The sequence below is a fragment of the Nicotiana tabacum genome, chromosome 2 (genome assembly GCF_000715075.1).
Source record: "Nicotiana tabacum cultivar K326 chromosome 2, ASM71507v2, whole genome shotgun sequence".
NCBI classification, from domain to species: Eukaryota; Viridiplantae; Streptophyta; class Magnoliopsida; order Solanales; family Solanaceae; genus Nicotiana; species Nicotiana tabacum.
The window spans coordinates 127,720,949-127,744,127 of record NC_134081.1 but is presented as its reverse complement, the minus strand read 5'-3'; the positions used below and the strand labels follow the sequence as shown (position 1 = coordinate 127,744,127).

Below are 23,179 nucleotides of genomic sequence, written 5' to 3'. Positions count from 1 at the left end.
GGTTTTTCAACATTATGTGTTGTGATCCTCAAACCGCACATAATATGAAAGTCTTCAAGACTGAACGACATATTATGACCAAAAATCTTGAAATTAATGGAGTCTCGATCATTGGTGAATACGTGAGAATGAATCAAACAATGAACCAACTTCATGCTGCAATGGAAACTCTCCATAGCCATAATATACCGAAATGTACCATTATTCAGCTTCTGCTGTTGTGTAGGAGTCAAGAAAGTTGCAATATAATGCTTCAATCTGTTGTTCCCCTTCCAGTAAGCACGACAGTTAAACCAATCTCCAAACTCATAATATCTGTCCCCTGGCTTTGTAGGTAGAGCAATAGGGATTGAAGGAGATTTACGTATTCTACGTGCTTTAGGTGCTTTAGGATTCGTAGATGCTATCTGTTCAAAAAAAATAAAAGATAGGAAAAATAACGTCAGAACATTATCAAAAATAATCAGTTAAAACTTCAGGTCTAAGAAGGCTGAAGTTCAGCTAATATAAAACAAAAACTTCAGCTCCTAAATGTTGAAGTTCAGCAAATACAAAATAAAATGTCAGCTCCTAGAATGCTGAAAGTTCACCAATTACAAAACAAAAACTTCAGCATAAACTCGAAGTTCAACAAACTCAAAAATAAAAACTTCAGGACTATAATACTGAAGTTCAATAGTTACAAAACAAAAACTTCAGCAAAAACTGTAACAGTCTTGGCATGGCTCCTAGAATGGTGAAGTTCAGCAAATATAAAATAAAACTTCAGCTCCTAGAATATTGAAAGTTCACAAAGTTCAACAGTTACAAAACAAAAACTTTAGCAAAAACTCGAAGTTCAGCAAATACAAAACAAAACTTCAGCTCCTAGAAATGCTGAAGTTACAAATACAGAACACAAATTCAACTCCAAATAATGCTGAAGTTCATAAAATAATATAACAAAAACACAAAAATACAAAACACAAAATAAAACTTCAGCTCCAAGAATTAAGTTATCATTGGAGTATTATAAACTTCACACTTTAATAGCATCATCTATTTTACTCTCAAAATTGTTAAAAATATCAAAGTATCCAAAAATCACTGAAGAATTTATAGAATTTTTATCAAAAACACAAACACACGTTCAAAAAACCTAAAAACATAATTGTAAAAGTAAAACCTAGAAAACTAATGCACTAATCAAAGTTAATGCAATGTACCTGTGATTAAACGTAATGTTATTGGGGAACAAACAGTTGAAAAATCAAGAAGAATCGAAAACCGTTTGATTTCAGAGAGAAACAAATCAAAAAACGCGAAGAACGGGAGAAGAGAGACAGAGACAGTAGAATGGCGTATATTTGGAGAGAAAGTAGTCTTTTAATAAAGGACAAAATCGTCTTTTTAAAAGGCTTTTAACAAAAAAAAGGGTACGGATGCAAACAGAAAAACAAAGCAGGTACAGGTTAAAAAGGGGCGACCAAATAGGGCGCCCCATGCAATTTTGGTCGCCCCATGCAATTTTTACGTTGTTTACTTATCAAAAATAATGTTAAATCTTTACTTCAATATAAACCTTCTTTACACTACTCTTTTCATTTCAATTTACATGATACTACTATCATTTTTTGAAATTACAAAATATTTGATGCTATTTTTGAGAGTTCAAATTCAATAAGTAATTCAAATTTTATCACACTAATTTCTCCACTATTACATAACTTTTTAGCATCAATATTATGCTGCCCTAATTATTTTGAACTTGACCAAAATAGCATCCCATTAAAATGACCGAGGGAAGCAATATGCTTTTGGTAGGACAAAGGGAAAACCCGAAAAAGTGACTTCTGAAATTTCCAGGAAGCAACCGGTGGTGTACTCATTCAGTACAACTTTGCATCTATAACGTACGCAAAGTCAAAATCAGAATTTACTTTTTTTTCTGTCCTTTACTAGAAGAAAGCAAAGCTGCAAAATCAGAAGATTTGGATTATAAGTACACATTGTAGGCCTTTAGTCAACAAGGAAAATATTCTTCTTTTCATCCTTTTTTCATCCTCCCACATGGAGAATACACATTATAGATGAAATTACTTCACCGTCTCAAATTATTTGTCTATCTTTTTATTTTGTGCACCCCTTAAGAAAATAATAACTAGGAGGTACTCCTATTTTTTTACTATTTTATCATTATTTATATCTTATTAGTATTTGGACAATTATAATACTACCCTATAATTGAGGTGTTTGTAGTCTTCAAGAACAATTAATACTAAGGATAAAATAGAAAAAAATAATTAATTTGTCTTGAGTTTCAAAAATGATAAATAATTTGAGATAATTATTTTTAAAAATCACGACAGATAATTTGAGACGGGGTAGCAAGCAACATTAATTGTTCATTCAATAGCTGATTAAACCTGTGCTAACGCAATGTAAGCCTTATTAACCTTGGCTAATAGATCCTAATTAAAAGTTGTGAGCTCAAGGCCAAAGAGTTTTGGTGTATGGAAAAAGAGAAACTATTGTTAAGTCTAACTAGGAATTTATCTCAACCGTGACTTTTAGCATTTTTCAAATTCACTTCTCTAATTTAGGCTATGCCCTTGCCTACAAAGATGGTGACGTGTCATTAGAGACGAGGCATTTGCAAACACTTGGGAGTTGGGACACCATATGGGAAGTGGCAAGCTCTTTTTGTCACCGAGAGATATTTGTAAGGTTATTTTTTTCTGTTCAAATTGTTAGTAGACATAAGAGACAATTTTCACTTTTTGGTAGTGCATAGCATACAACGTCAGTGGCGAAAACAGAAAATTCAATAAAGGGTATTCAAATTTTGAACACCTTTTGCCAGTGAACTATACAAGGATATTCAAAGTCTATTTTTAATCAATAACAAATAATATTTTACCTTATGCGTAGTATAATTTTTTGACCGAAGGACACACTTGTTTTGCAAATAAAATCTTTTCATTAATGAAACAGAGAATTCCAGGTTGTTGAATAAAATTCTATCTGCACCATTTTGACCATGATAACGGCAGCTGCAATTCTATATGAGACGAATGTTATTGCCACCAAATGCTAGGTTGTTGCTTATTATGATCGACATAAACGTGTTGTCCCTTTCTATGTGGCACTTAGTTTAATAAAATTGTGGTTGGACGAGTTGGTTCAATTATTTAATGCTGCCTTAATGGTGATTTAATGACATGTAAAAAGTACAAATGACCTTCGGATCTAAAATTGCCACCATTTAAGATCCTAGCTTCCTAACCAAATACCAATTACCTACTATCCTATTTACTTGTCACTTAAGTCTTTTGCAAAAACTTTAAGAAACATTAATAGTTAGAGCTATTTGACTAAATTACTCTTATTTTATTAGAACATTAATTAGACTAGTAAGTTAAAACGGAAAAAATATGGAGTAATCAATATTGATTATCTAAAACAAGGATTTTGATACAATTATTTTTAGCAAAAGTGATAAAATAAATAGAACTGAAAGGAGTACCCACTGAACATAAGGTTTTATGGCTGTTTCGCCGAGAATGGATGTAACTTCTGGGGTTCAAACCCAAACAGAACACAGCAGGATTTCACAATATAAGAACGTCAAACATCCAAGTAGCAAAATACCACACAATACATACAACATCATGCTCTACAGTCTCGGCTACTTTACTGCTTACCGTCTACTGGCTTATAATAACTCCAAGCATAGCTCCTACATATTTTGCTACGGGCAAACATCAATAGTCCAAAAGCTAAATCCATTCAACTATTACAGATACTGCTAACTCATATGGTGTACTCTAGGGCCTACAATTACATTTCATTTGGAAGCACCATTGCGTAAAAATACCTCAGGCTTAGGGCTTGGGAGCGCACTTGCTCACATGGTCCTTGAACTGTTGCAGCTCAGCCAAAACTTCCTCCTCCCGTCGGTACAACAAATCACTCATGCGCCATATCTGTTTAAGACCCAATTTAACGATTAGAGGCAAATTAAATTACACTGAAAATCGCAGAACATGAATATGAAACCTGTAGTGTGCCGCCTCCACCAGAGGTCTCCAAGTCATCAGATACGCTAACAATAGTCCATGGATCCGATGCATTCCAGTGAAAGTCCACAATTTTATCCCTAGGCCAAACCAGAAAAAATCAGGAACGATAGTAATTGCAACAGTAACAGATATATGATGGGGAGACACATTATTTACATGACAATTGCTTGTCAATGAACCGAACTTGAAAAAGTATCAGAAGCTGATTGCTTGCCCACTCACCCAAGGGGAGAAAAAGACCAAAAATATTTCACCCCACAGATTTTAAGTTTCCAGGATATAGTAGTATGCAGTTAGTACTCGTCGCTTAGTTTGTCCACCATCTATATGGTATCATCATTAAGACCAAAAAGTGGCATCAAACTGAGAAATTTGTCCCCTACCCCCGAAAAAAAAAACACCAAGAAGAGAGGAATTAAGAATGTAAACTAAAAATACAGACTATAAATACATAGACTATATAGTCTATTCTGTGTTTTGTTTAAGTTCCAAGGGAAAAAGCAATGTAAGCTTAAAGGATTAGAGCAGCAACCCCTAAAGGTTCTACCTGTGTCCAGCATGCTGAAAAAATAAGCCTGGAGGAGGATCATCTTGCGATTTCGCTTCAGTGTCTGTTGTTTCACCAACCTGGCAAGAAAATTAACTAAAACTATCAGGAGAACGACTAGGTTATCTAATTAAAAAGATGCATACAAATGAATAATCTATGAATCTAGAACATCTCCATTCTTTGTTGGCCTACTTTATTCAATTTTAAATGGAATACTTGCCTATGTTCACATCCAATCGAAAGTTTAACAAATATTCACATATCCAATTTCGCACTACTAATATACAAATAAGTAATCCATAGTACAACACTGGAGCCACCGGTCAAGAAGGAATTTTTCAAACTTGAACTTAACAGATTATAGAGAATCAGTCTTTACATGATAAAGCATCAAAAGACCGACAAGACATAAAATTTGACAAGAGATGATTCCTATGTTAATATATCTATAGTGTGTCATGAACAGTTTTCATTTTGCTGCTTCTTCTGCAAGGACAGGAGAATCTCTACCTTCTCGTAGTCCCAAATATTTAAGAGACCATCCTCTGCGGAGCTCCCAAACACAGAAGCCCTATCAGGACACCACTGCAAAGGAAAGGTTATCAGTTACATAACGGCAATAAAACGCAGAGATATCCAGTAATCACAGTTTCACTGATGAACAAAACACAGCAAATGAAACACCTGAACACAGAGAACTGCAGCTGTGTGATGTTCAAACTTATGGACCGGTGATCCAAACCCATCCGAAGTTAAATTTCGCCGGTCAAACAAGCGCACCGAATTATCAGCGGATCTGAGTTACACATGCTAAGTATGAAATCTGCCACTAGATAAACATTAAAGAAAAGCACCCAAGCAACAGTACTCACCATAATAGGCAGCATCTAGATGACTGCTGATGAGTGAAATTATATAAATTTATGATATAACATGGAAGGAGACGATTTTGATTTGCAAGAAAAAGAAAAGCAAACTTGCAGCAGTACACACCCCATACTCCGCTGTTACATGATTACTCTCCTTTTTCATTCTTCATTTTTTTTTTGGGGTTTTTTTTGAGGGGGGAGGGGGGAGTAAGCGCCTCCTCATGATTTATAGGATAATAATACATTAATACTATACATCATACCCGGTTATGATAAGATTGTCATTATGAGGATTCCAGTCAACACAATGAAGATCAGCATCATGCGCTTTCTCAACCTGTAAAAGCAGCAAATACCAGTATACTCAATAGTTTTAGATATTACTCGTGGAGGCCTATCAACTGAAATTTGACAATCAAAAATATCTAAAAACATTTTAATAGAAACGGCTATATGATAGATTAGAACTATATTTGGGACAAGACACCATTATAAGGCTAGCGTGAATCAAAATCAGTTATCAATACCACATGAAAAGAGCATGAAAAGATATTCGGCCTATATACTACCTATCTCTACATTATTAGCAATCCCATACAAAGACAAAATTTTCCACTAAACAATCAAGAAAGTAATTATCATACCTTCACAACAGGATTATTACCAACTCGAGCATCCCACAATATGAGGCATGAATCATCACCAACACTACAAAATTCCTGTGAACTTCATGAAGGTCAAAAGAAAATTTCAGTTTCAGAAGACTTATCAGATACTTTTAAACATGTTAATCCTGCACTTTAAATACTTATTCACCCTTTCAGAAGTACACTAGTCGCAGAACCTTAGCTTATCTTTGGTCTTTCTCAGTAACTCCACAATGTTCTTCGAAAGCGTCCGACACAAGAACTTAAATATCAACGCCAGAACTGATCAATGCAACCTTAATTGTTTCAGTTTCTTAAAACTACCTAAAATCCGAAGGGAACAAAAGAGGATGTAGCAAGAACATGATGACGAAGCAAATGGGAAGTAACAGGTGAAGCTTAGGGCATCGGGACAATTTCTTATATTTCTCTTCCTGGAGGATAACTCAGTAGAAGTGGATGATTGACAAAGAAGAAACAAAATTAAGAAACATTTACCAGCAGAAACTTCAATAACCTGAAAGCCTAATTTATAAACCTCACTACATCCTTAGAAGAAAAAAACTACCTAGACAACCTACCATGGGATCCAGCAAAGAAATTAACCATTCAAGTTGACATTACCTTGAAGGGCAAAACTGAACATCTTCAACTGTATCCTCATGGCCCTGGAAGATACCACGTGGACCAATAGATGGATTATCAGCAGACTTAATTATAGAGCCAGCTGATCCAGCAGGCTTGGTTGCATCTGCTGCCAATGTTGAAATGTGGTCTTGAATGCTCCACAATACCACAGTTTTGTCCTTTCCTGATAGAAAATTACCTCTAATGAAAAGATACCAGAAGTGGCTAAATTACTTTTCTACCACTATATTCAATAAATAGGCTACAGATAACATTGTAAGGAATGCAACATCAGACCAAAAGAATCAAAGATCTTAATATAATTCTCAATACTTGGACTACTAGCACAAGTTCAATTTATGAACCTTACATATCCAAAGCTGAATCTGATCAGATAATGTTTAATTTGGAATACAAGATGGCAATGCAGATACCTGATTCTAAATATAACTAGATGAAAAATATTGACTTTAGACATCTAAAAGAAGAGAACTTCAAACCTCCAGAGAGTACAAAGGGTTCCATTGGGCACAGTGCCAGAGCAAATTCTGCATTGTCTTGATGTCCACTCAATACCTGCAAGGACAATTAATGTTACTCAAAAAGGTTGATCTATAGATTAAGATCTGCCAAATCAAATTGCTGGTGGCAGTTGACAGGCAATGGGTCAAAGATTACCGCACATTCCACAAGCAAAAAAGTTATGAAATCCACCAAGGAGGTAAGATGAGTGATGAACATAATGAAAATCACCCAAAATATAGATCAATCAATGAAAAGCTTCGAGAAAGAGTACTGACCAGATCCGGACGCGAAGCAGCAGCACCATAGACAGCATGTTTATTGGGCTGAGCTTCAATGTCCCAAATGAGAACCTAGATGCACGAATAACAAACTTTTACCAATTAAAAAGTATTGACATGCCTAAAATAGAAAGACGCCACAGTGACTTTACAAAAGACTGTCACAGAACACCTTAAGACGCCACTTACTTCAGGACCATCAGTATGGGTTGCCACTATGTTTTTGTTTTGTGGGAGTTCTCTGATTCTGTTAACCTGAAGAGGTATACCAAATACAAATTCAATCAGAATTCCTCTCCGGAGAACCAAACTGCATATTTTTTTATCCAAGAGACTAATCTCAAATAAGTTTCACGAAGTATTCTTCTTCATAGAATGTCACAAGCAACAAGGTAAATATGTAAAACATCTGTCTTTTTTTAGCTTCTTTATTCAAACTTTGTTTAATTCAAGCACTCCTCTGCATAAAGCACATAACAACAAATGCAATTAAATCTCAACTTTACTATGACACATAGAAAGTTATAGGATTGAAAATTCAGCGTGAACTCAAACCTTACACCCTAAAGAGCCAATCTAATGCCCTCAAATGCAGTACAATCAAGAAATGGAAATTCAGTAGGAAATTGGCAATGCAAAAATATGTAGACAAGGAATGAATAACTATTTTCCTTTTGTTCTCAATAGCATCAGCTACATGCATTATATCACAGAAGAAGCATAAGAAAGAATAAGCACATAATCAAAACTATTCGATATTCTCAAACATCAAGTATTCTTTCTTTCTTTTTTTCATTTTTAATTCTGTGGTATAGACTTGTATTCGCTGCATTTGTGTTCCTTGTCAAAATGAAGAGTAACATGGTTGGGGCTGGAAGGAATTTGAAAGTAAAATTACAGCTTCTAAAAGATACTTCTAGAATATTGGAGCACACTTTTCAAGTTAAAAACAAAAAAGAGGCATGGAAGTGGCATATCCATTTGGTTCCACAAAGAGATATCATTAAAATATTAAGCAAATAGAAGTTCTTGTCCTGTTTTCTCTAGAGAAAATGTAGGAAACTGTATTATTCTGATTACAGCATGTAGACACGAAGTGTACTTTGTATAAAATAATTTGCATAAGAGCAATATCAAATTCAGCAGGCAACAGCAAAGGAACCTAATACAACATTGTATCAAGAGCCACTGAGCCAGTAGTTAACTTAGTTTGTCTATGAACGTGCAGACTCAGTATTTTTTCCAGTGTTCACGCAGTTCTTACCTCTCCTGGGTGTATTATGGTTTTGTACTTCTTCACAAATGGCGAGCGTGCTTCTTCATTGAACTAGAACCAAGCCATTAAAAAACCAGTCATTATGATTGATTTAGAGTATAACTAAGAAAAATTAAATAGTAAAACATCCTTACATTTGCAATGTGATTTTCTGCTGCAACCCTGGGCTTCACCACGTCACAATTGGCTATGATCAAAGTGTTAGGCACTGACTTATCCGTCTGGAAAGAAAAGAGAGTTTAAAAATAAAAGGAAAAAAAGAGATCAGACAAATTACAGAATCCAAAAACTCAACTCAAATACCGCATATGAAATGAAACAATAAATTATCATTAGTCAACACTTTCCAGTCAAAAAACAAACTATAATAATGACATTATTTGATAATACTAATATCAACAACGATGATAATCATGTGTGGTAAGAGTGCCTTGTCTGCCCAACCCCCACCCCCCCGCCCCCCAAAAAAAAAAAACCCAAAAAAGGTTAGACACACAGATCTCTTTACCCTAAAGAGTCGGTACTTCTATATTAAGGAAAAAGCGTATTTTACAAAATCTTGGTCATCTGGTAAATCTTTTGGGACATCAATGTAAAATACACAGGAAGACTGAAAAATATTAACCAAAAAGAACAATCATGCGCCATGTTAGCTTGCCTGTTCAGAGAGATAGAGTCGCTGGCGGTTTTTCAAAGCACCCTGCTCAACTATTGGACCCCACCTGTTGTCAAAACAGTATAACCGTGAATATGACTGACCATTTTAAAGAGCATACAAATTGATAAGACCAAGATCATGAGACAGCTCGATACCAATTTTCAAATATGAATAAAGAAAAACATGATCATTATCCACTTCATATAAATGCAAAGCTAAAAGTTTTGCGCACAACCATCACTTAGGAATAATTGCCACGTTCCCTCCCTCCCTCTCTCTCACACGCACACAACAAGAAAAATCATGTACCGTGTATGTTTAACCCCACTTACTCAATTTAAGATCAGAACTTTAAGCATCGTGACCAGAAAAAAATAAACCATTAAACCAACTAGCTCACAAGTAGAAAGGATATCACATACATAGAGTTTCACAACCATGTGCAAGATGTATATACTCTATTACATACATCGTATCTAACAATCATGTGCAACTATGCACATACTAATAAATACGTAAGCATGTGTACTTATCATTCAGATCCTAAAGAAAGTAATCACCAAGATTCAGATCTTTTTCCTTTTTTTTCTTTTTTCTTTTCCTTTTTTTTCTTTTTTTTTTTTGGAATTCAGGTCTTGGTTTAAACTTTAAAGGTTACATAATCTCCCAAAGAGATTTACAATATAAGGAGGAAAGGGAACAATCAAAAGGCGTGACGGGAACAATCAAAAGGCGTGTCATAGATAATATACCAAAAGTAGTTTCTATCTTCCCCTTTAAAAGATTAGTTTTCCATTTTAAAGCTATAAAACTTGCTTATAATGCTTCCTTACAAGAACTACCTAAGTTTTTAACATTCAACGTATAGTCAGATTTAACTATCGTCGTCAAAATCTATGAATGCTAATCGTTTACCTGCAACTATACATGCATAATTTACATATAAATAACATACACAAATATCCCGTTTCATGAGATCAACTATATGCCTAGTGAAGGAAATACATAACCAACTTTCATCCTCATCAGTACAATTTGGTTCAGCATAATAAAACTATAGTATATTGCAAACAAAAGAAAGAAATTCTTAATACCGGCAGCAAAGAGAAGGCCATAAACCGCTATGATTAGTGAACCAATCATACAGGACCGCGATATTAGACTTCCACATCAGATACTTCTCACCAAACTTGCAACTCTTCTCCCCACCTTCACTACTAGATCCACTAAGAGCCCCTTCTCTTTTGTCTACCTTTCCTCTTACAGAACTCTGGGTAACTACCATGTTGGTTTGTAGATGGATCAAATCTATACAATAAACAGAAGCAAGAGCCAGCAAAAGTTGTAATGGCTCAAAGTGGATATATATCCTCAAACAACTTTATTAAGTTGAAATGACCAAAAATGAGAAGATAGCTGCCGTGATTATTTCATGCTCTTGGATCCTTGTGGAATGCAATGACTTCCTCATATGATGTGAGAAAAATATTAGGAAAAGTACTGTCTGGATACACAACTGAGACGAAGAAGAAATTATAAAGCCTTCATACAAAATACTTTGCAAGACATGAAAGTATTCTTTGGTTTAATAAGTCTACAGCAACCTACAATCATCCTGAATTGACCTTCCATCAATAATTTGAATAATTTTTGTTCTTTTTGAAAGTATTCATTAACTTTTTTTATGAAAGTTTTCAAAATTGGAACATAACACACTTTTTTTAAAAATAAAGGAAAATGAAAACTTCATTTGACTATGTGAATTCTAATTGGTTATGCTCTGAGGAGTATAATTGAAGAAAAAAATATTATTCCTCCGTTTCATTTTATGTGGCAATGTTTGACTAGGCACGGAGTTTAAGAAAGGAGGGAATGACTTATGCAACTTGCACTCTTACACATGACATAACATTTTTGTGGCTAAAAAAGCTTGCCATTAATGGTAAAATCAGAAGTTTAAAGTTAAATCGTAATAAAAGGTGTCATTCTTTTTTAACAGACTAAAAAGAAAGAAGTCACATAAAATGGAACAGAGGGACTAGTATTTGTATAAAGGTATGGAGGCATGCATTTATGCAATTTTGAGTAACACTTGGAAATTTTCATGATACTTCCTAAGCGAAAAATTTAAAAAAAATAAAATAAAAGTGAAGCCTCGCATAGTAAAGGAAAGGAAAGAAAAGGGGAAAAAAAGAAAGATTGAAGCCTCAAAATATCTTTTATTAGACACTACGGAAACGAAAAAGGCAAAATACCCATGGCATGAGTTATCTTGTTAGATACACCAAAACCGTAGAACTATTAGAAAATGAAATGAACTCGAATTTGAAAATTCAATAGTCACAGCTGACGAGGCCAGCCTTATCAAGTAAAACCATAAAAAAATTATAAGGAAAACCATCAATACATCCAAATGAAACAAAAATTACAATATAATAGAGGTAAAAGATCAACTTATTTAGAAAGATTTGATAAAAACGTTAGCAGTCCTTGAGTCTTGAACCAAACCAACCAAAAATAGAAATAACGATAAAAAATCCAATATTAGTAACTATATATAACACTCAGTCACTCAGCATATCAAAGAAAAGTAACTAAGATCGGAAGATGAAAATAAAGATGATATCATTACATATCAAGGGGGAAAAAATCTTTATGTATCAAGGATGTAAAACTCATAACCTTCAAAATATTTATTGAAGATACACAATGTAGCGAAAAAACACGGCCTCAGCTTATATGATGAAATGCCATTAGCAAATAAAGAATGAAAAGCAAGAGTGTCCACCTATAGATATATAACATGAAAGAGTGATTAGGTGATAAAGATTATCACTAAAATCAAGCACAAGAAAGAACCTGAATTTACTTGCAAACGCACAAATGATGGGAGAGGCGGATGCAGGAGGCGAAAAGAAGAAGAGATAGGGAAATAAGGGTTTCACCGTGTATAATTAGTGGACGAATTTACCCCTAAATGTGGAGTCATTATATTAATGAGCTGCGGATACTTCCAAAAAGCGAGCAGTTCAACGAATAATTGATTGGATTAACTCCAGAGTTAAAATAAGTCAAATATCACCCTTCATTAAACCCCTACCAAAAGGCATATTGCATTTCCACATTGTTGTAAGCACTACTTTAGCAATTTCGGAAGCAACATTTACCATCTATGTTACTACCCTATTTTACAATGGTTGAAGCAATCGTTGCCTCAAATTTCATCTCAGCTTAAGAAACAAGATACCAATAACCTTTATCAGTAATTTCATTAATTTAAGCCTCTCCTCTTGGAAAATTGTAGTTTCCTAGATAGATATAGAATTATAAAGCTACATTAAAGCCAAGTCAATGAAATCAGCAGGTCAAAACTCTAAAGGAAATCGGCAACAGCACAACAATCTAGTGAAATAGCTGACATATCTCATAGACCAAATCATTAGCCATGCAAGCAAAAACTAGCAAAACAATAGTCAGCAAAACATAGATCTTGCCCAACAGAGTGGTACAAATAATTGAAGCATGGGCCACCAACAACAAAATCCAGCTTCTGACCTAAGTCCAAAACATCCCTAAATTATATTCATACAGTCAACCTCAAGTGTGAACACTTCAATAAAGTGTGGCACCACATATCGAGGTATATAGTAGGCCTATTTACTTTTAATAAGGGGTAATTTATTAAACAAAGTAAGAAACTGCCAGCAAAAAAGGAGATGTTAGCAGTTGATAGTTACGGACGGTTACAAAAACTCAGTTACTACAGTGATTGTATTGGATTAAGGAAATCGAACACAGGATCTTGTCATATATACTAACTAGTCAGACAAGTTCCGCAAAGATCCAAATTAATACTGACGTAATTTTTTCTTAATCGACATAAAACTACCCACAATCCACCATGGATGACAGTTCAAAATTGGCGTAGGCAGTGTTTGACAGCTATCGCTTCATAGCTTTAGAGAAGTGCGCTTCAAACAATGATGCACAAAATGATCCCAATGAGAAACGGCCAATTATTTTAATTGTGTTTTTAAGGATTTGGATTAATATCTGCATTATTGTATATTACATGTTGAAAACATGAAATTAGTGTTACCGATCAAACAAAGAAAAAAAAAACAAACATGAAATTAGTGATATCTCAGGGCTTTGGCATAGAGTTAACCGGTAAGAGCGCAACATGTGATGTGTGGGTTAGATGTACATCACGAGTTTGAACCTTGTTGCAGACAAAAGCCTGGAGAAGAGTAGAGGGACAGGCACATCATTGTCCCTCACGAGTTTCTCGATTATCAAAAAAAAAATTGAAATTTGATTATTATAGGACCAAATTCATATATGTTCTACTAACTTTTAGTTTTCCGTAAGTTGTGTGCTTCACTTCAAAGAAATGTGTACTTCATTTCTCACTTAGTTCCATGATTTTTTTCGATTTTTCCTTTTAACAACACTGGGGCCACACCTATGGGCAGATTACAAATTAATTCTACCTTCTCATTCACAGTCATTACAACAAACAACAGGGCAATGTGCGAGCTTCTTCATAAATAATAGTCATACGAGTTGAATACAACAGCTAAGATTTCCACTCTGATGCGTTAAATCATAGACCGGGAGTATCAAATATCACTGCAAACCCTAGCAAAACAGAGTCCCGTACACATAGTAGACACATACCTAGGGTTCCAAAAGCACCAAACCGAAACACATATTCTCGAAATTAACAACATACAAAATGTGCGTCTTAAAAAAGAAATATGTATACCTGCAAGAGAGGGAAGGCCAAACGAGGTTGTGATTAGCGAACCAGTCGTAGAGAACAGGGACGAGTGACTTCCACTGAACATATTTCTCGTCGATAGCATTAGCAGCCGCTTTCTTATCAGTAATACTACCTCTCATCCTGTGTTGGAGCTCCTTATCTCTTTCCTCTTTGGTTTTGGTTGAAGAACCCTTTGGCCTCCCACGCTTCTTTGGCTGAGAAGGAGGAGTTGTTTCCATGGCAGAAAATTTTTGGGGGGAAAAGTTAAAACCCTTAGAAGAAAACCCTTGGAACAGAACTTGGACCTACAAATTATAAACAACAGTAATGAATAGTGACTGTTGAAGTTAGAACTTAGAAAGGGCTTTTATAGGAAAATGAAATGAAATCAAAATGGCAGGCAGCAACAGAAATAAACCTGAGAGACACTCTGCCTTTTTCTCCTCGTATTTGATTTTTGAAACACGAAATTGCTCCACCTTTTCCTCTCTTCTTCTTCTTGTCTAAAAATAAATGAGTTATGAGGATATTAATTATAATTAGTATGTCTCGGTCTCAAAATTAATAGAAATTAACTATAAGTGTCTTTTTATATCCCAAAACAATAATATCGTACTAGAAAATGGAAGTAGAGACGACTAATCAATTTTATAATTCAAAAAACGCACGTAATTGATTTAATAAATAGTTACAATTATTAATAAAATAAGCTTTCATTAAGTTTTCAACAAGTTGGTTATATTTTTCAAGGAATCAAGAGGGTTCTTTAAAGAATTTCAATGTAAAATTTTCTTCAAACGAAATACTTTTTTTTAAATTATTGATAGAGTTAACTATGAAAAGTAAAAAGTGAGGGTGTACAAAGAAAATCGATAATCCGATTCAAATCGAGAAAAAAAACCCGATTGTCATTTGGTTTGATTTGGGTTAGTGTTGGGAAAAAAATCGACCATAATTGGTTTGGTTTGGTTTGGTTTTAACTAAAAAAAGTGAAATCGAAACCAAACCAACCCGACATTATATTTATACAATTTAAAAAAATATTTTATGCATATGAATATTTATTGTAATATAATTTATAAATATTTGTTAAACGTGTTCACAGTTTTATCTTTAAAAGTATTATTTAAAGTTTGGACTTTACATTCTTGAATGATCCAATAAATTGCATAGCACATAAAGGTAGTAAGTCAAATAAAGTTCAAATCAATACTAATGCTAATAAAGAAAATTCAATTCAACACTAGGAATGACAATAGTGTTGAATATCTATTTTTTAGTTTTGCATTGATTTATAATGAAAATGTATAGCCTAGTTTATCCTTTTTTATGCTTAATTGTGTAATTAATAGTACTTATTAGTTGTATTTATTTTAGCACGACCTATATAGTGTTTTTAGATTATGTTAATTTTTATTATGGTGTATTAATTAGTAATATTTTCTTTGTGCAATTTTATTATCTATATTATTGAATATTTTAGTACAATGTTATGACTCATCTCATATTATCATTATTTTATTTTCTTGAAAAATATATTATATAGTTGTATCCTACTAGGACTAAAATAAATATTTGGAGAATAAGTTACATATTTTGTGTTATTATGACTTTACCGGGAAAAAATCCCAAAATCCGAAAAAATCTGAGAAAAACCAAGATTGAAAAACATGACTTTATTGGTTTGGTTTGGTTTATAAATTTAAAAACCCGACACCATTTATTTGGTTTGGTAATTGAAAAATCCGAACCAAACCAACCTACGTACACCCCTGGTAAAAAGCTTATCAAATGAGCTAGTCCTCGACCCCATCCAAACGAACTTACTATGTGGGGCTATTCTCACTCCTTATTTTTAATCAAGAATGAAATAGACTTTGATTGTAAGTTTGTAACATAGTTTTTGGAGTGAAGGAAATGAATATGGAATTTCTTTTCGTTACGTAGTAGAAGGCTAGAACAATAACAACAACAATCCAGTATAATTCCACTAGTGAGGTCTGGGAAAGGTAATACCCGACACCATTTGTTTGGTTTGGTAATTGAAAAATCCGAACCAAACCGACCTACGTACACCCATGGTAAAAAGCTTATCAAATGAGCTAGTCCTCGACCCCATCCAAACGAACTTACTATGTGGGGCTATTCTCACTCCTTATTTTTAATCAAGAATGAAATAGACTTTGATTGTAAGTTTGTAACATAGTTTTTGGAGTGAAGGAAATGAATATGGAATTTCTTTTCGTTACGTAGTAGAAGGCTAGAACAATAACAACAACAATCCTGTATAATTCCACTAGTGAGGTCTGGGAAAGGTAATACCCGACACCATTTGTTTGCTTTGGTAATTGAAAAATCCGAACCAAACCGACCTATGTACACCCATGGTAAAAAGCTTATCAAATGAGCTAGTCCTGGACCCCATCCAAACGAACTTACTATGTGGGGCTATTCTCACTCCTTATTTTTAATCAAGAATGAAATAGACTTTGATTGTAAGTTTGTAACATAGTTTTTGGAGTGAAGGAAATGAATATGGAATTTCTTTTCGTTACGTAGTAGAAGGCTAGAACAATAACAACAACAATCCTGTATAATTCCACTAGTGAGGTCTGGGAAAGGTAATACCCGACACCATTTGTTTGCTTTGGTAATTGAAAAATCCGAACCAAACCGACCTATGTACACCCATGGTAAAAAGCTTATCAAATGAGCTAGTCCTGGACCCCATCCAAACGAACTTACTATGTGGGGCTATTCTTACTCCTTATTTTTAATCAAGAATGAAATAGACTTTGATTGTAAGTTTGTAACATAGTTTTTGGAGTGAAGGAAATGAATATGGAATTTGTTTACATTAGACCCTCGACTCCCTTCCTCCAAGAACTCCTCACCTTGCTCTTGAAGTGACTCGAACTCACAACCTCTTGGTTGGAAGTGGAGGGTGCTCACCACTAGAGCAACCCACTCTTGTCAAGGCTATAACAATGCATTCAAATATTTCAAATGGTTTATTGCCACACATTGAGTTTTTGAAAGATTTGAAAAACTAAATATGGGAATCTTCAATAAAAAGAAATTTAAACTTTTTTTCTCCAAATATAATTCAAACAAACACTTTTGCGAAAACTCAAAAAAAAAAAAATGACTTTGCAAACGCACTTTTTCAGAACATCTTAAGAACGAAGTAATCGTTTTTTTTTCCCTCTTACCTCCATGAAATGCATTATCTTAATTTTATAAGCAGTGAACTAAAACATTTGGAAACCTCAAAATTGGCATAAAAGAGAAAACACAGTAGATCCCTTACAGGAAAAGGAAAAAAAAAAGAAAACAGAAGTCCTGATTGTCATTCAGTTCCTGAACTCTCAGGCTACTCAAGGAGGTGACGATCCGTTCTAGGAGGTGACGATCCGTTCTAAGGATTTTGTCATAAAGTTCTACAACAGTCAAAATGGCATTCATTTTGAAGCTGAATACAAAATCTCGTTTCTATCCATGTCTGTAAATCAAACATACACGCCTGACGCAAGCAGCAAGAACAATGATCCAAAACCCTGCATCAGGTTGAGAAGGGGGGAATCGATCAGTTATCCGATACAGAAAAGGAAAAATCAAATCACAATTGTGAGTTTGCGACATACCAAGAAAACAGATGCTACTGCCCCACTCGTGAGCTCTTTTGCAAGGCTGCGATTCTTCCTTGAAGAAGTAGCTTCATAGCTGTTACACATTTATAGCTTTGTTACAAAGACAAAAGGGCAAGAGAACCTGTAGAATGGAGAACCTCACTAAAGCAGCAAACTGATGCTCTTTAAACCATAACCTAGTTATGAGTAAACTCCCTGGAATTCTATATCTCATTAAAGAGGTTATTTAATGGCCACTAATAGGTTTGATTATACAACACAATCATAGGACAAAATCTGTTTCATGTTTTTAAGTGCTTTCATTTTTTAAGGATGGTTAGAGGTATCTCATTAGTCTCAACCAGAAACAAGCTTTATGCAAATGTATTTTTTTCCAATGCTTAACCTGCTATGTTGTACAAGGATTTGGTGACATGAGTGTCAAACGCTGTAACCAAGTTAATTAGGAAGACAAAGAAATGCTTATCTAAAAAATAACATGATCATCTAAGAATCTTGGGTTTTTGAGGAAAGCAACCTCATAATCAAATATTGCTAGAAGGGAAGTCCTTACACCTCTTCTAGCTTGCTCAATAGTAATGTAAAAGAATTAAAGAAGTTCTGTACCACGTTCTCACATGTCATATCTTAATTTTGAAAAGGTGCAACTTTAATCTGTATCAACTGTTAAAAAGTGATCAAAAAGGAAGGAAATAGTACTAAAGCAGAAAAGTCTATGTAATATTGTTGTATACTCCAAAATCAGACTAACATGTATCAAGTGAAGTACAAGCAGAGCTTACGATTTCCATAGGACTTCCCACACCATAGAGATATTTTCTAAAAATGAAAAGAAAGGTAAGGCCAAATGACTTTCCTGCATTTATTTTCCAGACAAGGACCGGAAAATCGAGTTTTTTTTAAATTAGGTAAAAGGTGGACAGAAAACTCAACTGAGTTACAACCAGAAAATCTGGTTTTCAGTACATATATTAGTCCATTCAATCCCTTAAGAAGGACACAAACTGTTAAAATATCTTTTTGTGAAGGCACATTTCATCTACCCTCCCAACCACTTGCTACTCTGCCGCTTCCACTTCAAGGCTCCTAGTCAAACCTTCTTTTTGCTTTTCTTTTTTTTCCCCTTCTGATGGATAAGAGAATTATTATATTAAGAACGCACCGAGGCGGTGCCAACAAAGTGAACAGAAAACATCTAGTATACAATGAAGTATACAACCCAAAACCCCAAAAAAGAGAAAGATTGACCAAGTCTTAAGCCATTAACAATCATGCTGAGTAACAACTGCTGTGAATAGGATAAAATTGGCCTAGTGATCAATGAAAAGGGTTGACAACCATGACGTCTCAGGTCTATCAAAAAATAAAAAAAATTATGAGGCCTCATGTTCAAATCCCAACGGAGACAAAACATTAGGTGATTTCTTCCCCTCTGTCAAGCCTTGGTGGACAAAGATACCTGATATCTGTGCTGGTGGGAGGTAAGAGGTATCTTGTGGATTAATCGAGGTGCGCACAAGTTGATCCGAACACCACAGCCATCAAAAAAATTAAGATAAACCCATACCAAAATCCCTTCCGGATAATCTCATCACATCCATTTCATTACAATCTCATTATAATTGACTGAGAGAACCAAGTTACCCCCTAAAGGCAAGCAACAAAGAATAGCAAGAATGAGGAATCCAGAGGTTACAAATTATTATGGAGAAAATTTTGCTCGAGTATCCTTGCTTTAGGATGATGTGGTGCACAAGGTGAGTCTACATTCAAGTTGTAAAGAAGAATTTCACAACCATAACACTCCTTGAAGACTTTCGAACCATGTAAAAGGAGGAACAAACAAAGAATGTTTCCAATGCCTAGCTACATCGAGATTGTAGGGATATCCGTGTGAATGCTAAATGTAAGTTCATGTGACTTGAAAAATTTCAAGTCATCCAGAAAGCACATCATCATCAAGTTGCTATCATCTGATCAAATATCTGAAATACCCATAATTCTCCCCCTCCAGCAATGTTGCTCAAGGAAGGATGAGCAAGATGCAACCAATGAAGGCTCCTTTTTAAAAATGTTTTCATAGAAAATAAGGTACATGTTTTACTGTTATAAGTTGTTATCAGAACTTAAGCAACTCTAATATTACCATCCCTAACTGGATGGAAGCGCCTTTGGAGGAACAAAGCCCCTTTGACGGTGGAATGTTTCACATGGTTGGTGGTCCAAGGAGCATGTCCAACTCAAGATAATCTCCAGAGATGAGGGTTAAACCTTTGCAGTAGACGTTCACTGTGTGAAAGGCAGATTGAGGATCTCAACCACCTTCTCATTCACTGCTCCTTCACCAAACAGATATGCAACTGTATTCTAAGCATTGTTGGGGTTAACTGGTCAATGCCGAGGACAACCAAAGAGTTACTGCAATGCTGGTCAAGGAAGGGACTAGGAAAGGTAGAGATGAAAACTTGGAACTCACTTCCTGCAGCAGTCTGGTGGACCATTTGGAAGGAAAGGAATGCAAGAATTTTTGAAAGCAAATGTGAATCTGAAATTAGCATGAAGAACACATGTATTTCTCTACTTTTTTGGGAGTAACATGGCAATTGCCAATGATATTGAGGCCATGATAGAATCTTTGAGCTAACTACACGACGAGTAATGATGTTGCCCCCTGTACATATTTACAGCACTCACTATCTCACTTCCCCGGACACGCAGATAGCGGGAGATTAGTGCACCGTCTCACTTGTTGCTGGATATCAGTAATACTTATCTTAATGATCAAAAAAAGAGTTACAAATTTTACAAATTTTACCTGGGATAGTTCATTTCTTGAATTATTTAGACAGGCTACACAAAATAATAATAATTCAGGAATTAGAAAAAGATATCCAACAATTGAAGAATGTATGAATCAAAATCAGATCGAGCACTTACATGAGGAAAGAAGCCGTTACGACAAGACCAATAGCGAGCATGAACACGGCTAGAGTTGGGTACAACGACTCAGGGACTGGGCTCGAGATAGGTTTTGCTGATTGAGCCTTCCCAAAATAAATTCCGAAAAAAAAATCAAAATCTATAACAAACTCAATGAAATGAAACCATGATAAAACCAAAAACAATGAAGTGAAGTTCACACCATTTCAAAAACCTATAATATGGAGTCAGATCTTCTCGGCCGTACTCGTCTGTAGATTACTCCGAACTCCCAAGTCTTTGTATTTCTCTCCTTGGTACTGAGAACGGAATTTATAATATAGATTTAAATGGCGTTTGAGAGCGAGCATAAACGTGATTTATAAGCAAAAATATAAGTCGCATTAATGCGTTTTATAAGTCTAATTTTTCAAACACGTTTTATAACTCGTAGTGACCAAATGCGCTTTATAAGTCCTCGATTTATGCTGATAAACGCGATATTTATAAGACGCATTCTTACAATACGATTTATAATTTCAAACCGATTTATAAATTAACTGAATACTTTTTATAAGTCGTTGCCTTTGAATATGATTTATAAGTCAACAATACGATTTATAAACCTATTTATAAGTTGGCTTCAATGAATGTGTTTTATAAGTAGTCGTCTCTGACTATGCTTTACAAGTCGTATGCACCGAATGCAATTTATAAGTCACATTTTGTTAAATTATAAGTCACATTCGACTAATGCGTTTATAGTTTTAAAGAATGCAATTTATGGCCTCTAAACACTTTAGAGTTTTTTCGTATTTCAAATTTCCACTTTTGACTTTTATATTAGTTATTTACTATGGAACAACAATAGCGACCCAGTAAAATCCCACAAGTAGGTTTAGGGAGGTAGTGCGTACGCATAGCTTACCCCTACCCCGAAGGAGTAGAGAGGCTGTTTCCGAAAGACCCTAGGCTCAAGAAGACGAAAAAGACGAGAAGAGAAGGCAAAGGACAATATATTAGTACCATCAAACAGAAACCAAAGAAATAATATTAGCATCATAAGAACTAGAAAATAGTTGAAATGCAATAACAAAACCAGAAAATAAGCCTGATGCTATGAAAACGTAAGGATATGGAGAACACAACATAAACCCCTAGCAGTCTAAGACCACCCCTATCGAACTAGCCTCACCCCTGGACTCGATTAAGTCCTAACCTACAACCCTAATGCTCGACCTCCACACCTTTTTATCAAGGACCATGTCTTCAGAAATATGCAGCAACACTATGTCTTGTCTAATCACCTCTCTCCAATACTTCTTAGGCCGCCCTCTACCTCTTCTCGTCACCGCAAGGGCCAAACTCTCGTAGCTCCTCACCGGAGCATCAGGGTTCCTCCTCCGCACGTGCCCGAACCATCTGAGCCTCGCTTCCGGCATCTTGTCATCCATAGGAACCACGCCCACCTTCTCCTGAATAACTCAATTCCTAATCTTATCCATCCTAGCATGCCCGCACATCCACCTCAATATCCTCATCTCTGCCACTTTCATCTTCTCAATATGAGAGCTTTTAACTGGCCAACACTCTATCCCACACAACATGGCCGATCTAACCACAATTCTATAGAACTTACCTTCGATTAACGGTGGCACTCTCTTGTCACACAGAACTCCTGATGTTAACCTCTATTTTATCCACCCCACCCCTATACGGAGTGTGACGTCCTCATCAATCTCTCATCCCCCTAGATAATCGACCCCATATACTTAAAACTACTTCTCTTGGGGATGACCTGTGCTCCAAGCCTCACGTCCATTCCCACATCCCCCTACTCGGCGCTGAACTTGCATTCCAAATATTCTATCGTAGTCCTGCTCAACTTGAAACCTTTAGACTCGAGGGTGTGCCTCCAAACTTCCAGCCTGTTATTAACAACGCCTCGCGTCTCATTAATCAGAATTATGTCGTCAACGAATAACATACAACATGGCACCTCCCCTTGAATGTGGCGTGTCACTGCATCCATCACCAGGGCAAATAAGAACGGGCTGAGAGCAGATCCTTGATGTAAACCCATAACAACCGAAAAATGCCCTGAGTGGCCTCCCATTGTCCTAACCCGAGTCTTAGCTCCATTATACATGTCCTTGATCACCCTAATGTAAGCTACCGGCACACCTTTTGCCTCCAGGCATCTCTAGAGAACCTCCATAGGGACCTCGTCATATGCTTTCTCCAGGTCAATAAATACCATGTGCAGCTCCTTCTTTCCTATCCCTGTAATGTTCCACCAAACTCCTAATAAGGTGGATAGATTCCGTAGTCGATCGACCCGGCATGAACCCAAA

General features: G+C 35.4%; 2 protein-coding genes across 2 annotated transcripts; both read right to left on the bottom strand.

The window, feature by feature from the left end:
* Positions 1–3,549: 3,549 nt before the first annotated feature.
* On the bottom strand, positions 3,550–14,796 carry LOC107822662 (WD-40 repeat-containing protein MSI4-like). The gene is made up of 16 exons (XM_075239377.1): positions 14,675–14,796; positions 14,260–14,561; positions 9,492–9,555; positions 8,968–9,054; positions 8,822–8,884; positions 7,747–7,812; positions 7,555–7,629; positions 7,255–7,330; positions 6,752–6,938; positions 6,125–6,206; positions 5,744–5,817; positions 5,296–5,407; positions 5,122–5,196; positions 4,609–4,688; positions 4,039–4,138; positions 3,550–3,965 (listed from the first exon to the last, which is right to left on the bottom strand). The coding sequence occupies exons 2-16, from the start codon at positions 14,493–14,495 to the stop codon at positions 3,864–3,866; spliced, it is 1,479 nt and encodes a 492-aa protein (XP_075095478.1). The 5' UTR covers positions 14,496–14,561; positions 14,675–14,796; the 3' UTR covers positions 3,550–3,863.
* Positions 14,797–17,515: 2,719 nt separating this feature from the next.
* LOC107832291 (uncharacterized) lies at positions 17,516–21,238 on the bottom strand. The gene is made up of 4 exons (XM_016660107.2): positions 21,049–21,238; positions 20,844–20,950; positions 17,901–17,979; positions 17,516–17,813 (listed from the first exon to the last, which is right to left on the bottom strand). The coding sequence occupies exons 1-4, from the start codon at positions 21,049–21,051 to the stop codon at positions 17,766–17,768; spliced, it is 237 nt and encodes a 78-aa protein (XP_016515593.1). The 5' UTR covers positions 21,052–21,238; the 3' UTR covers positions 17,516–17,765.
* Positions 21,239–23,179: the final 1,941 nt, after the last annotated feature.